At 54.4% G+C, this 15759-nt stretch overlaps 1 protein-coding gene across 2 annotated transcripts in view; it reads right to left on the bottom strand.

The window, feature by feature from the left end:
• MYH9 (myosin, heavy chain 9, non-muscle) overlaps positions 1-15759 on the bottom strand; it is a 107012-nt gene that overhangs the window by 13636 nt on the left and 77617 nt on the right. The window contains exons 15-26 of one of the 2 annotated variants that reach the window (XM_011964318.1): positions 13253-13367; positions 12780-12842; positions 10377-10570; positions 9893-10014; positions 8983-9052; positions 7942-8102; positions 6513-6621; positions 5456-5587; positions 4770-4976; positions 4044-4181; positions 2841-2964; positions 777-948 (exon numbers count right to left, since the gene is read on the bottom strand). In XM_011964318.1, coding sequence (XP_011819708.1) covers positions 777-948; positions 2841-2964; positions 4044-4181; positions 4770-4976; positions 5456-5587; positions 6513-6621; positions 7942-8102; positions 8983-9052; positions 9893-10014; positions 10377-10570; positions 12780-12842; positions 13253-13367 — 1607 coding nt within the window. The remainder of the gene's footprint in view (positions 1-776; positions 949-2840; positions 2965-4043; positions 4182-4769; positions 4977-5455; positions 5588-6512; positions 6622-7941; positions 8103-8982; positions 9053-9892; positions 10015-10376; positions 10571-12779; positions 12843-13252; positions 13368-15759) is intronic. The other variant, XM_011964319.1, reaches the window with a different exon arrangement.

Below are 15759 nucleotides of genomic sequence, written 5' to 3'. Positions count from 1 at the left end.
CCTCCTGAGTAGCTGAGATTACAGTCGTGTGCCACCACACTGGCGAATTTTTTATATTTTTGGTAGGGATGGGGGCTTCACCATGTTGGCCAGGCTGGTCTCGAACTCCTGACCTCAAGTGATCCATCCGGCTTGGCCTCCCAAAGTGCTGGGATCACAGATGTGAACCAACATGCCTGGCCAAGTCGTTTTTTTTTTAAAGTGTGCCTATAGCAAGAAATTAGGAAAGGATGGCCGGGCGCGGTGGCTCAAGCCTATAATCCCAGCACTTTGGGAGGCCGAGACAGGCGGATCACGAGGTCAGGAGATTGGAGACCATCCTGGCTAACACGGTGAAACCCCGTCTCTAAATACAAAAAACTAGCCAGGCGAGGTGGCGGGCGCCTGTAGTCTCAGCTACTTGGGAGGCTGAGGCAGGAGAATGGCATAAACCCGGGAGGCGGAGCTTGCAGTGAGCTGAGATCCGGCCACTGCACTCCAGCCTGGGCGACAGAGCGAGACTCCATCTCAAAAAAAAAAGAAATTAGGAAAGGACTATTGTAGGTGGGTGATAGAGTTGTGGATGACTTTTTGTCAAATTATAAACAAATAAACAAAAGACAAATGAGGCCCCTCCCCGTGCCCTGAGTGCACAAGAAGTGCTTTGCTATGAAATAAGCGGCTCTTCTAAGACAACAGTGGAAAGAATGCTCACAGCTCTCTGGTGCAGAGAACCAGGCCCAGCAGCAAGCAGGAAGGGCTGGCCCAGGCCACCTGGCCTCAGGCGGGGTCCTCACCTGGCCAGGGCGGCCTGGAGCTCCTCCTCTTTCTTGGCCAGCTGCATCTTGAGCTCCGCGATCTGCGCCTGGAGCTCGGCGATCTGGTCGCTGAGGTCCGTGGAGTCTCCCTCCAGCTTCCGGCGGGTCTTCTCCAGCTCCTGTCGCTGCTTCTCCTCCCTGCGGAGGCGCTCTGCAAGGAACGGGGAGCCCACATACCCCTCAGTGCCGTGGGTTCTGTCTGCGTGTCAATTACTTATACAAAATACTGAGCACTCGTTATGAAACGTGTGTCAGGCTGAAAGCATCACAAATACACAGACACTCGCACCCAACTCCTGGATGCAGGAAGAGGACATCACCGCAAACTGCCAGCCCCCGGCGTGTCTCTCTCCAACTCACCCCTTGCCCTTCCCTGCCAGGAGTTAAGTACTCTCCTAAAGCTGGTGTTCATAATTCCCTTGATTCCCTTGACGGCTGTACCATGTCTGTATCTCTAAAAAAACATGTTCAATTTTGTGCGAATCTCAATTTATAAAATGGAACTGCCTTGTGTGAATTCCACAGTTGGAATCACACAGTCAGGGCTCGGTGTCTAGCTTTATAACTCTGTGATGTCACTCAGGAAAGCTACTTTCTATACCTCGTCTGAATAATAAACAAAAGGAGACAGCCTACTTCACTGGGATGGTGTGAGGCGCCAATGAGTTACTATCTTAAAAAGCACCTAGAACAGTGCCTGGCTGGTGATGTTTATTCCCTGCCATGCCTTTGCTGCCCCATCCCGTGATCTTGAGATGTAAGCCATCAAGTTTCGCTGGAATAGATGTGTATGGACATTTATCTAGCATTCCATGATGTGAATACACCGCAACTTATTTATGTACCCGTCCTGCAGCTGGCAGGCATGGGGCTGTGTTCATCGCACACTCTGATCAACAACGCTGCTGCAAGCGTCCTGGTCACGCTCAGTGCACACGGCTGAGTGATGGATGGAACGGCCGGGTCACCAGCATGCCAAGCTTCAACCTCACTAGGACTGCTGGATCGTTCTCTAACGCCGTCTACCAGTCTGCAGTCCCAGCAGCAGTGCGTGTGTGCTCTGATGGCTCCGTGTCTGTGTTAGCGCTTATTAGTGTCAACCTTTCATGTCTGTCCATCTGGTAGGCGCCACCCCTAGACCTCCTGGATGACCAAGTCTTCCGGGCTCCTCCCAGGTGAGGGAGGGTATCTGTGGGCTAAGAGATCTCTCTGTGTCTGGACCTCTCTTCCGCTGGACCTGACTCACCTCATCCCCTGCAGATGTGAGGGGGCTGGACGAGGCTGTGACACCAAGCTGGGGAAAATCCTCCCAGCGGTCAGGTTTTGGCCTCCCTCCCCTGGGTATGAGCTCAGGGTTCCCACAGTAGTCAGGGTTCTCCTGTTCCCCCAGTTGTCCACTCCTCTCAAGGGGCAGGGCCGGGGGTCCTCAGACAACCACGGACCTGTGCTTCTACCCCAGCGCCCCCTCCCTGAAACAGATCCCCAGGGCACACAGAGACAAGGTAGGATTTGTCACCCTGCCCCAAGTCAAGCAATGAGCTTCCGCAGTAACTGTTGAGGACTTTATGGTACATATGTGTTCACATGTATTTAATGAAATTTTCACAGTACCCTAGCACTGTGTCCCCTTTTTAGGTAAAACTAAAGCTCACGGAGCTTAAGTCATAGGTGTAAGATGAGCCAGCTAGTCAGTGACAGAGCTAGTGAGTCCTGTGGGCCAAACCCAGAGCCTCCTAGGCAGTCTCAGAAGCTTCCAAAACCCACGGCACACGACAACAGGGCAGCGCCAAAGCTCTCCTTTAAACACACTTCATGCAGGGGGCCATCTAGCCACAGAACAACAGGGACCTGGAGGCTCAGGCTCCCGCAGGCACCAGACACGGCTCCCCTCGACCTGTGACCTCAGGTATGCAGGGCAGCAGCCCGTGATGTAGTGTGGCCCAGGCTCACCCGTGAGCTGAGGAGGCCTCGGTGTTCCGGTCAGACAGGCCAGCCCCTGCCCGCCAGCCCCTGCCCATCACCTCCTGCCCGTCACCCTCTCACCTTCCAAGTCGGTGATCATTGCCTCATGCTTGTTCTTGAGCTTGGCGAGGCTCTTAGATTTCTCCTCCTCTTCCGTGAGGTTGGTGGTGAACTCGGCTATTCTGTCTTCCAGCAGTTTCTTTTCCTGGGGAGAGGGGAGTAGGCCGGCATTTAGTGTCGGCTGAGCACAGAACACGAGCTGGCCTCAAAGCATGACTCGCCCGGCAATCTGGGGCTGAATGGAGAGGGCTTTAGACACTTGATCAAGTTCATGAGGATTTTCCTGGATCAAAGGATAATTCTGAAAAGTCACCAGCTTCCCTGAAACAGCGAGGTATATGCTTCCTCAGGATCAAAAAATGTGGGTGTCCAAGCCGTTCCCCTTCCCCTGTGGGCTTGGGTGAGAAAGGCTTCCAGGTGACAGCTAGTGCCAGCAGGGACAGATGGCTCCACTCCTTCAGGAGGCTGCCATACGGCGCTCACCTGTGCCACCAGGCCACCTTCTCCGTGCCCCTCTCTCACCTGCCAGGTGGGCCATGGCCCCTCCCCGTCTTTAGCCCCACGGTGCCCTGGGCTGCTCTCCTTGCTTTCTGTTCTGTGTGGCCCCCGCAACGCCCCTGCCTAGGGGCCACAGCTTGGCACAAGCGCCTCAGTCCTCTCATCCCAGTCCCGGGCGGACGTCCTGCCACCTCAGCCTCCCCAGCCTTTGGGGCTCCCGTGGTCTGAGGAGCCCCAGAAGGTGGGGAGGCTGCCTTCTCCTCTAACTGGTTCCCCGGCTGCTATCTGCTCCCTGGGCAGACACTGACAGGGATCAACTCATCCTCAGGGGGAACAGCTGCCGCCCAGGGACAGTGGAGGAGGAGTACCCCGCATCTCAACATAGAGCCACCAAAGTGTCCCCAACCCCACAGTGACCAACGCCTGCAATGCTGCACAGATGGCCACCTTTACAAAGGCTTGGGTCTCCCGGGTGGCAAAGAAGAGCTTTCCAGAGGGGAAAGGACAAACCCTTCCCCAGGGACCCTTCGTTTATGAGGAAATCCCTCAACTAAGGCCCATGGGGCCTCCAGGGAGCACCTGCAGTGAGGCAGAAGCCCTCATGCTGCAGGCGGAAGAGACAGGAAGCAGCAGCAGCAGGGCTGGAGCCCGGCCCTGCAAGGGTGGCCACACTCTCCCATCCACGGCTACCCTGGAGCAGCTGCAGGCGGCAGCCGCGGGCCTCACCTTGGCCAGCTTGCAGTTCTGGTCCTCCAGGATGATCTGCTCCTCCTCCAGCTTCTTCAGCTTCGCCTCAGTGGTCACCTTCTCCAGCTGCAGCTTCTGCCGGGCGCTCTCCTCCTCCTCCAGCTGCTCCTCAAGCTCCTGCCGGGGGCCAGAGACATGGTGAGGACAGCAGGCCCAGGGTCATGGCCAAGGTGAAGACAGCAAGGTCCGAAGGCCAGGTCCAAACACCAAGGAGAGGATACGAAGGTCTGTGAGCCCAGGGTCATGGCTGAGGTGGGGACAGCAAGGTCTGCAAGCCCAGGGCCACAGCCGAGGCAGGGCCCAAGCCCTATCTGTAGGATTCCAGATTTCAAACTGGGACACAGGGCCAGAACACCCGTGCAATGTTCTGAAGGGTTTCCTGCAGCAAGCTCCCACCCATGAAACAGGCAGGATGCAGAGCTGCTGGCCCTGTGCCCCTCTGGCTAGCCAGGGCCAGGGCTAATGGCAGGGAAATCAAATTGGCCTCGATGCTGGCCCAGGCAGTACTCATGGAGAGATCTCAGATGCACATGTCACAAACTACCAGCCCAAAGGGAACACCTCTCACTGAGTACCCCAAGCAGACACCATGAGGAGTGGCCTCCTCGGACCCTAATTCCATGTTCTCCCAGCTCCTGGTCCCTGCTTCTCTGCCCCGCCCTGCCCCTCCAGTCCCACTCCTCCCCGGGTGCAGCAGGCAGGAACCTGGATATTCTGCTGCATCTTCTTCTTCTCTGCCTGCAGGTGCTGGCAGCGCTCCTCCTCCTCCTCCACCCTGGCCTCCAGGTCATGGCAGATCTCTTCTAGTTCCTGCTTCTTGGCGGTCAGGCGGGCCCGGAGCTCCTCAGCCTCGGCACACAACTCGGTTTCTGCCTGGAGCTGCTCCTGCAGCTGTAATTTCTCTGCCATGAGCTGCAAACAGCAAGTGGAAAACACGAGCTCCTCGCAACACCCGCAAGTCACTCCATCCTCAAAAGATGGACGCCGTGGCTCAGGATCCCAGCGGGAAAGGAACATGCGGACAAGAGTAGCTTTCATCTGGAGAGCTCTGAAGCTTCCAGGCACCTTCCAGACATTGTGTCCTTGATTTTTCACCACCCCACGAGCTCCACGGCAAGGTCCCGGGAAATGGGCTCAGGTCATGTGGTAGAGCTGAGGTTTGAACCCAACACTGGTGAACGTTCCATTCTATTAGGTGGCCTCCCTACATCACATAACCCCAAATCCGGTCTGCAGAGAGACTGGTCACTGTTCCTACCGTAACAGGAAACTCAGTCGCAGGACACCCCTATAGTAATAGAAGAGGCCAGCACGCCGTGCCTACCGGTGGCCAGCAGGTGGCAGCACCGGGCAGGTCACGCAACCTGGACGGAGCCTGCGCTGACACCCACCTGAGACTGCAGCGTCTCCATCTCCGTGAGCCTGTTCTCCGCAGCCAGCTGCTTCTCTCGGACCTTCACCAGCTCCTCCTCCTTGGCCATCATCTCCTCCTCCTGCCGGCTCACCTGCAGCAGCGGCTTGACCTGGGAGAGGAGATGGAAGTAGAAACATGCTTGGCTGGAAGATGCCCGCCTCTGCCAACAGGTGTGAGGCCTCTCCCTTACCTCTGGAAACATGAAAGTGAGGGGCAAGAAGACGTGCTGTGGTGGGGGCTGCAAGCAGGCACAGCCTTCCTGGAAATCGATCTGGCGCTCTGTACCACGGGCCTCTGACCCGCTAACTACATTCCAGGGAAACTATCCCTGCGTGTGTGTGAAGATGTTCACCTCAGCATTGTTTATAACAGCAAGAAAATGAGGAAGGACCTGTCTCTGAAAAAGTACCCAGATAATGATGTGTCCGCTAGGGAACAGTACACTACCTCTAAAAAAACGATGCTTATGGAGGAATCGTAAATGGAACGTACACACTACAATACTGTTTATGCGAGTCAAACTCAGCTATGGAAGAATGCATACTGTTTACATAGCTGAGGTTTTATAGGCAGTGAGAAAAAGAGCGAGAGAATAAACACTAAAATAGCTGCTGCTGCTGGTTTAGGGTAAGGGTTTATGTGTGAATTTTTATTTAATACTTTAGACTTTTTTGTTAGTTGGCTTTTTTGCCATTACCATAAATTATGTATTATACACAAAAGCAGCCCGGACAAGTTTAAAAATAACAAGTTTTTTTTTTTTTTTTTTAAAGGCCAGGAAGGTCAGCCTGGGCAAGATAGTGAGACCTTGTCTCTACTAAAAATCAGAAAGGGCCGGGCACAGTGGCTCATGCCTGTAATTTCAGCACTTTGGGAGGCTGAGGTGGGAGGACTGCTGGAGCCCAAGAGTTTGTGACCAACCTGGGCAACATAGTGAGACCACACCCCTACAAACAATACAAAAAATTAGCCAGGTGTGTATGGTGCTGTGCACCTGTAGTCCCAGCTACTCAGGAGGCCTTTCTAGCACGCACCTTGGTGAAGAGCCGCCACCACTGCCAGTTCCGCAGCTTGAGGTAGGCAGCGCAGTTCCGCTGGAGGACCTTCATGGCGGTCAGCTGCTGCTGCCGCTTGGCAAACGCTCTGTGGGGTGAGGAACATGGTCAGCGCGGGGCAGGGGACAGCAGACCCGACCTAACAGTCCTGGCCTTGTCCTCAAGGCTTTTCTGGGGGTCTACCCTTGCCTGGGGTACCTCAAGAAAGAAATTCAGGGAAGGGGCCTGGCCTTGGGGTTGAGGTATGTTTCTCCCACTTACAGGCTGTGTGACCCCATGAGGCTCTAATCTTACAGTGGGTGAAGGACCGAAGACACCAGACTACCCCTCCACTGAGGAGCCCACGGGGTAAAGGCTCCTGTGAAGTAACCACAGATCTCACTCAGCGTGAGGACTGAGCATGACCCTTGGTCATTAAGCCGACTGGCCCTGGGTGACTCTGGACTTCAGCTTCCCACCCTTCGTGCTGTTCCTTATCTGAGCTTTTGTTTGGTGGGAGAACGTCAGGAGCTGATGTTCTATGAAGGTGGGCTGCGGGTGTCAGCGGGAGGGCTTTTGGATAAACAAGCCTCCATCTGTGCAAATGCCACACGCTCAGGCTTCATGTCCCAGAGCTCAGCGCTCCTGCTAGGACCCTCAGCCCCGAGCACAAGGGGACGAGCGTGCAGTGCCCACACCTGCTGTCCTGCAGCAGGGGAGCCCTCACTCCCCAGGGAGTCAAGGATGAGTCTGGACTCAAGGATGGTCTGTTCCCCTGGAATCACAGGGTTCTTTAGGGCAGGCTCTGGGTGCTGTCCCCACAAGGGTCACACGGTGAGGAGTCCTGGTAAGCAGGATCTTTCAGGCAGGCAAATCCAAGCAGAGTCAGCCTCTTCCCACCCATCACTCTAAACCTCAATCAGAAATGCCCGATTCAGCCAGGCGCAGTGGCTCACGCCTGTAATCCCAGCACTTTGGGAGGCTGAGGTGGGTGGATCACTTGAGGTCAAGAATTTGAGACCAGCCTGGCCAACATGGCGAAACCCTATCTCTACTAAAAACACAAAAATTAGCTGGGCGTGGTGGCGTGCACCTGTAACCTCAGCTACTAGTGAGCCTGAGGCAGGAGAATCACTTGAACCTGGGAGGTGGAGGTTGCAGTGAGCCGAGAACGTGCCACAGCACTCCAGTCTGGGCGGCAGGGTGAGGCTCCATCTCAAAAAAAAAGAAAAAAAAAAGAACTGCCCGATTCTACTCCTCAAAGGTAGAAATCCCGGAACAGGGGCAGGAAGAGCCACATGGGCCTCCCTGACAGGCATGTGACCAGCTGCAGTGGGGTGTCCTAGACCACGGCCTGCTAAGTGCTCTTCGGCAACAAAGGGCGTGGCAAGGCCTGGCGTGTGGGGCAGGAGTATCTCCCGGGACTCACTTCCTGGCCAGGTAGCCCCTGCAGCAGGCCTGGAACCCTATGATGACGTCAGTGATCTTCAGGTCCCGCTCCTCCTCCAGGTGGGCCAGCACGCCGGCGCGGAAGAAGACTTTGCTCTGGCCAATGCGGTACAGGTTGCTGTCGAGCTCCAAGGCTTTTATCTAGGTGGGAGGAGTAGGCTGTTTACCTGGCCAGCAACTGGCCTCGGCTCCGGGAAAGGGTGGCCTAGGCACAGCTGGAGGCGTGCCCTTCACCCTTCTTCCTACAGGCTGATGAGCATCTGGAGAGCAGAAAGCCATCTCCTCTCCCTCCTCCTTCCCGTTCCCCATCTCCCCGTCACCAAATGCAGGTTTTGCACACAGTAGGTGTTGAATTTTTCCTTCTCTTTTCCTCCCACCAACTCCCCACTCTGCAGCCAACACGCTTTCTGATTCTTTAGAAAGAACGTGAAGTAAAACGAGGCCAAAGGTCGTGGCTGTTAACCTGGACACGCCAGAAACAACAGGATGCTGGGAAAGGAAAAAAAGGAGCAGGGTGGGATTTAGCCCTGGCTTGGCACTGAGTCACGGCAGGGCCTTCATTCAACCGGAACTCAACGCATGCGCACGGCACATCCAGCACTGTGCTAGGGCGGGGAGTGGGGAGGGAGGGAGGAGAAGCCCAGATCACGGCGCACCAGGCCAGCTGCCCTGGCCATGAGCTGCCCTGCTCACCACAATGGGAGTGGAGTCAGGCCCGTGAGCAAGAAAGCGGGAGAATGTCCCCCAAATGAAAGAGGCCATCATCTTACATCAGAGCCCGGCCATGGCTACCGTTCTCGTCTCCTCCACACCACCCTGGTGCCAAACACCATCCCTGGCTATCTGAGGCCGAGGGGTTGCTGCAAAGGGCGCCCGGCAGAGTCAGACGCAGAGCATCAGGAGGGACACAGCCTGGGTACCCACCGACCACTGACACAGCAAGGCGGGCCCTGGCCATGCGGGCACTCCCCAGACAAGGGGGCTGCCCATCCAGAGAGGCAGGGACAGCAGCTCAACTCACCATGAGCACACACGCCTGTTTCCCATCCATGAAGCCCTTGGGAATGGAGTTTGGAGTCAGGATCTCGTATCTGAGGAAGGAAAGAGAAGCCTGGTCATTTTACCCATTGCCTCGATTCCACGTGCCTGGAATAGAGGCAAGAGATTAAGATCATTTTTACAGTGCAACAGACACAGAATTCTTTACACAAACTCTCCCAAGGAAAGAAGACACAGGCAAATCCCACCCCGCTCTTTTCTTCGGCTGAATGACACAAGGAAGGCTTAATGTTTCCCGGAAAGTGAATGGAAACTCGTGTAGGACCGTTTCAATCACTCGAGGGTGTGCTTCAGGTTGGGCTCACTAACTGCTAATTGCCTGGGATCCTCATCTGTCACCCACAGACAGCCATGCTCACATAGCTTCCCTGGGATGCTGCAGAGAGCTGATAATAAACAGAGGTGGCCCAAGAAATAAAGGGCTGCATCCCGACAGCAACTGGCACTCAGCACAGTCATTAGAGAAACAGGAAGACGTCGCCATCTTTGTTCGTAGCAACGCGCGGCCGTGTTTTACGACTTTCATTTCTACAAAGTTCCTGTAACATCCCAGGTCTCTGGCTGATTCTTTCACATTTCTTTTCATAGCTCCTCTAACTGTAGCAAATAGCACCAGGGCCGGCAGTTACTAGGAGCAAAAGTCAACAGGATGACGATGACCTGCATTTTGGTATTAAAATGGGGAAGTCTCCTTTCCTGCAAAGGGTGGAAAAGAGAAGGCGGTGGGGAAAAGCTGGCCAGACTCAGTTCTACATGGATGGAGGACGTCGCTCCTTCACGATAGGGCCCAGCCAGGGAGCAGCAGCCCACCTCTGGGACTCACTGCGCACAGAGCCGGGTCCAGGAGAAGCGGGCTCTGGGCCCTGGCTCACCTCTGCCGAAACTCCTGGAAGACCACCCTGTTGGGGAAGCCCTGGCGGCAGATGCGGATGCCCTCGAGGACACCGTTGCAGCGCAGCTGGTCCAGCACAAGATGCGGGTCCAGCTTGCCGGCCTGGGGAAGAAAACACACGCATGTGGTCTCACTTCTGTGCCTAAAACAGTCAGGGAAAGGTCGGGGAACCCCTATGAACCTGACAGGGCACGAGCCTAAGGGAGGGGGTCACTGCAGCCCACAGGTTTTGACAGTGAAGTCAAAGGATCCAGGTCTGGGAGGGGCCAGTGTCACCAAGAGGAAGTGTGGGCTGTGAATGGAGAGTATCTCCTAATTGAGCCAAGGCCCTCCCTGCAGAGAAACAACTGAGGGCTTTGTGCATGCTGGGGGGCTGGAGGGGTGCTTTGGTTGGGGAGACAGACAGGGGCTGAGCACCCCACACCACGATGCCCTGCCCGGGCCATCCCACCAGGCGGCCACACCTTCTTCTCGTGGTTGGGGATGATGCAGCGGACGAAGTTGGGGTTGGTGTTCCTCAGCGTGGCCATCAGCTTGGCCAGCTGCTCCTTGTAAAGCTGCCCCACGGTGCGGAACATGCCCTTCCGCGTCTTGAAGGCCCCGGGCAGCGCCGTCTCCGACATGCCGGCCACCTGGTCCAGGCCAATGATGCGGTCCACTGCGGAGCCCACAGAGAACAAGTGAGTGCCCCCGCAGTTGCACCCAGAGGAGGGGGAGCACGTAGGAGAGAGAAACAGGCACACATTGGACAGGAAAAGAGGAGACAGAATGAGACAAGAGGACCCTTTCCACTTGGAGCCTACACAGGGTGCTAAGGTCATCCCCAAACACAGCAGAAAGCCAAGAGGGCTGCAAAGGCACTGGGCTTGTCTCTCAGGGAGCCATGCGTCTGCCACGGCCACCTCACCTTCCCATCACCTACCTTCCGCCACTGTCGAAGCTCTTATTTCCAAAAAGACTCAATGAAGCTAGTCAAGTATTTTGGAATAGTGAGAATTCTACTAGCCTGTCTCTAAGGAGGGGTGTGAAAACCTGGCTTATGGAATCCTGCTGTCCTATGGTCACAGTTAGAAAAAAAAATCAGTATCTTGAATTCTCACTGACCCTGTCGTAAAAGCACCAAGCTAGGAGTCAGGAGGCGGAGATTGGAGCCACCCTGTCACTGTCTGCAGAACTCGGCAGGGTCCCCTCTATGTCTACGCAGACATCTCAGGAAGAGAGAGCTCCAAAGAACTGCTCTTGATCATAAATACTCCAAAGTTTAGGGATCTCTTCACGTCCTTGTATTTCATTTTGTCTCCTGGTCTTTCTCATGTTAACTGACCCTCAAAGGAAGCAGCCCCTAGCACTGGAACTCATGCCCAGCAGCAATTAAACCAACTGCATCCTCCAAGGTAAAAATCAAACAAGCCAAACCAAAGTGGCCAGTGATGTGAGATCAGTTTAAGCAAGAGCTCATGTTAAATGTGAAGTCTTCCATTACTGGATGTAAAAGTGAAGAATACTGACGAAGCCCGTTTCGTATTCCTTCACGGCCAGATTACTATTATTTACTTGAAGACAGCAAAAAGGATGCTTGCTTAAGACAGAAGCCAGGAGTGTGGATGGAGCCTACAGACCAGTCAATTAAATGGGAGGTGGCTGGGCGTGGTGGCTTGTGCCTGTAATCCCAGCACTTTGGGAAGCTGAGGCAGGTGGATCACCTGAAGTAAGGAGTTTGAGACCAGCCAGGCCAACATGGTGAAACCCCGTCTCTACTAAAAATACAAAAATTAGCTGGGCGTGGTGGCAGGCGCCTGTAATCCCAGCTACTTGGGAGGCTGAGGCAGAATTGCTTGAACCTGGGAAGTGGAGGTTGCAGTGAGTCGAGATTGTACCACTGCATTCTAGCCTGGGTGACAAGAACAAAACTCTGTCTCAAAAAAAAAAAAAAAAAAAAACCCCGAAGAAGCGGGAGTCATCTTTGATCTTATGTACCCACCACAGGGCCAATATTCCTGGCTACCACAGGTTTCCTGGGTGTGGCAACTTACAAAAGCCACTCAAGTTGTCCAGAGAAAGGTTAATACGGCCTCACCATAACTGGCCCTTTTAGCTGAGTGTGTCCTGCCCCACGCAGGCCCCACCCACACGGAGCAGACCTTGCCGAGCAACTGTTGAATGAACACACAGCTGCCACTTCAGCTTTCAGGTGCACAGACACACGCAGTGTGCATACCTGAGCCTCATGCTAAGACACTCGCAGCCATCCAAGCAGTTTAAGACACTGTCTTTAGGGATGAAGCTCTAAGGAGGATACAAATTTTTAAACAATTTTTGCTGTTTTAGGATTTTTTTTTCTTTTTTTGAGGCAGGGTCTCACTCTGTCACCCAGGCTGGAGTACAGTGGTGTGATCACAGCTCACTGCAGCCTTGACCTCCTGTGCTCGTGATCCTCCTGCCTCAGCCGCCCGAGGAACTGGGACTACAGGCATGCACCATCACACCTGGCTGATTTTTTCTTTTAATTTTTTTGTAGAGATGGGGGTATCCCTATGTTGCCCAGAATGGTCTCAAACTCCTGGACTCAAGCAATCCTCCCGCCTCAGCCTCCCAAAGTGCTGGGATTACAGTGTTTTAAGATTTGAATGTGACATCTCCAAATTCCAGACATAGCCCCTCATTTGCCCAGTTTGCTACTACAGGCCAGCAATAGGCACAGTGCGGGGAGCCTGCCCAGGAGCCCAGGGCCAGATCAGGGAACTGGGGTGTAAGCAGGCAGGAAAAGCCAAGGGGCAGCAGGGGCGAGAAAACCTAGGCAGAAGCATTTCTTGCACAGCTCTGGACGCACCACACACACAAGAGACACCACTCGGGCGGCCAGTCACCTGGTTCTAGGTGGAGAATAGGAAAGCGATGATAGAAATAGGCTCTCTGAGTGCTCTGCATCTCTGCAACAGAGAGGTTAAAGCAAAACCCAGGCAAAGGAAAAGGAGAAACCAACAGAAAGAATTAAAAAGAACCACTCAAAGCAACCAGCCTACCAAGGAGTAGAGGCGGGAATGCGACATGGCGCGGGGCTGGGAGCCTAGGCTGCAAGGCTCGGGGCCGCCTTGGACTTTCCCACACGCAGAAAGCGCTCCGCCCAAGAGGACCCGGCCACGGTGTGTGCTCGAGGGCGGCGGCCTCCTGTTTCAGTCTGAGGAGCCCTCTCTCATGGGAGCTACAGAGGGCGGAGACCACCTGGCCTGTGTCAGGGGGACGTGTGTACCCCTTGTTCGGCGGCTCGGCCCACTGTGGAGGTGGGAAGATGACCAGCCGCAGCCAAGAGGAGGCAGGGGGCGAAGGGCAAAGGGCGTACCATCCTTCCACAGCTCCGAGACAAACTTGTCAGAGGACTGGTGGAGCAGCGTGGCGATGTTGTCATTCAGGGGGTCCATGTTCTTCATCAGCCACTCGTCAGCTTTGTAATCCACCTGGCAGGGTCAGAGATGCAGGAGTCACAAGCTGCGCTGGGGACACGTGTGCTCACAGGCTCTCCAGAGCGCAGGCTGACCTCAAGCATGGAAAAGTCAGAAAACGTGGAAACCCTTTGACCCAGCATTTCCACCCCGAAGAAGGAAGTGATGAGGATTAAGGGGCACGAGGCATCAAGACATTCCCTGCAGCATCTCGTGCAGAGCCAAAGCCTCAAAGCGAGGCGTGGCCAACAACGGGAGCCTGGCTCTAGACATGGCAATGGCGGCCACACAGTACCGTGCTGGGTTTCAGTTCGTTTTAAATTTTTAGGTAATATGAACAAAGAAAAACAATCCCGGAAGGACGACAAAATGTTACTATTTCTTTTTAGTCATAGGACAAGTCATTTTTGTTTTTTCTTTGTCTTTTTAGAATGTTCACATTTTCTCTGAGTATGTGTCACTTTTATCTTTTTGGAAATATATTCTGTTTTTAAATATATTTTTTTAATTGGGCAGCCTCCTAAACCAGAGGGTTCAGAGAGACTCCCAGAAATAGATTCATTTTTTCTCATTTTTAAATAGAGTTAGGGGCTGGGCGCGGGGGCTCACGCCTGTAATCCCAGCACTTTGGGAGGCCGAGGCGGGTGGATCACCTGAGGTCAGGAGTTCGAGAACAGCCTGACCAACATGGCGAAACCCCATCTCTACTAAAAAATAATTAGCCAGGCATGGTGGCACATGCCTGTAATCCCAGCTACTAGTGGGGCTGAGGCAGGAGGATCGCTTAAACCTGGGAGACGGAGGTTGCAGTGAGCCAAGAGCGTGCCACTGCACTCCAGCCTGGGGAACAGAACAAGACTCCACCTCAAAAAAAACAAAAACAAAAACAAAACAGAGATAGGGTCTATGTTGCCCAGGCTGGTCTCAAACTTCTGGGCTCAAACTGTCTTCTTGCCTTGGCCTCCCAAAACATTGGGATTATAGGCATGAGCCCCTGTGCTCCGCTAAAATATGTACTTAACAAAACAAGTAATACACCATGACATTTTCATTGCAAAAGGTCCCAGAACAATACCCAGAGAGCAGCAGGGACCTGGGCCTCCCTCTTCCCAACACAAACTGCAGCCCAGAGGTGCTGCCCTCAGTACGCAGGTGAATGCGCGCTGCTGCAGCCCAGGGGTGCTCCCCTCAGCATGCAGGCGAATGCGTGCTGCTGCAGCCCAGGGGTGCTCCCCCAAGCATGCAGGTGAATGCGCGCTGCTGCAGCCCAGGGGTGCTCCCCCCAGCATGCAGGCGAACACGCGCTGCTGCAGCCCAGGGGTGCTCCCCCCAGCATGCAGGCGAATGTGCACTGCTGTTTATCATGAGGTAGGTGATGCCAGTTTCCTTTCCCCAGGCTCAGACCCGCCCACCCAGGCCAACATCCTTGTCCTTTTAGCTGCCACAGCACAGCGCACAGAAAGACGCACCACAGCTGATGCCATCGTGCAGGCCCCTTGGTGGGCTCTAGGGTATTCCTAATTGTTCAGCATTACAAACAATCCCACAGCAAAAGCCCTCCTAGAAGCTTCTGCACTGATGAGCATGTGCGTTTCCCAAAGGTGAGCGTGGAAAGGAGGCTCGGGAAACATTCCTTGGTTAATGGTGTAAATCGCTTTTTTGGCCTTAATGTTTTTTTCATGGGTAGTTTAAGACAGTTGCTTCCGCAGCCCCAGGAACCAGCCAAGCTAAGCAGAAGAGGCGGGCAGTGGGGAGCCATGTCCTAGAACCGGGCCTGGGCTCCTTGTGGCTTGGGAGCAGACCTGTGAAAGCTCCCAGATCTCACCAGTCACCACCAACTAGCCACCACCAACTAGGACATGGCGAAGCTCCTGCCTAATCACGGCAATTAACTGATAGGGTCTTTGTGCTGAGTAAAACCAGCTTTTGTCTAAGCATGCACCTGTATGGACTAAGCTGGGTCTAAGCCCCAGTCACATGCAGACTGGGAAGATGTGTGCTAGGTAAGTGTTGAGGGCAGGTCCACCACTGACTGACTGTGGCACACTTGGCAATAGCAGCTGTCACCCACAGCAGTGGCAATTCCCCGCCCCGCCTCCCCCCAAATTAGGACATGTTTGGCGATGTCTAGAGACATTTTGGGTTGTCACAACTAAGGACGGTGCTCCTAACATTAGTGAGTAGCTGCTAAACATCCTAGCATACACAGGAGGGTCCCACAGTAAAGAATGACCCAGCCCACAATACCAGGAATGCCAAGGTTGAGGAGCTCTGCCCCAGAGCACTGATCCATGCCACGTGTTGGGCCTCAAGAGCTCGTTTAATCCACATAATCCTGTATGGTGGGTGGTCATTCTAATTTTCCAGATGAGGAAACCAAGGATCAGAGAGGTTAAGTAACTGACCT

The sequence above is a fragment of the Colobus angolensis genome, unplaced genomic scaffold (assembly GCF_000951035.1).
Source record: "Colobus angolensis palliatus isolate OR3802 unplaced genomic scaffold, Cang.pa_1.0 Scaffold65, whole genome shotgun sequence".
NCBI classification, from domain to species: domain Eukaryota; kingdom Metazoa; phylum Chordata; class Mammalia; order Primates; family Cercopithecidae; genus Colobus; species Colobus angolensis.
The sequence above is the reverse complement of the archived record's forward strand: the minus strand, read 5'-3'. Positions and strand labels throughout refer to the sequence as shown.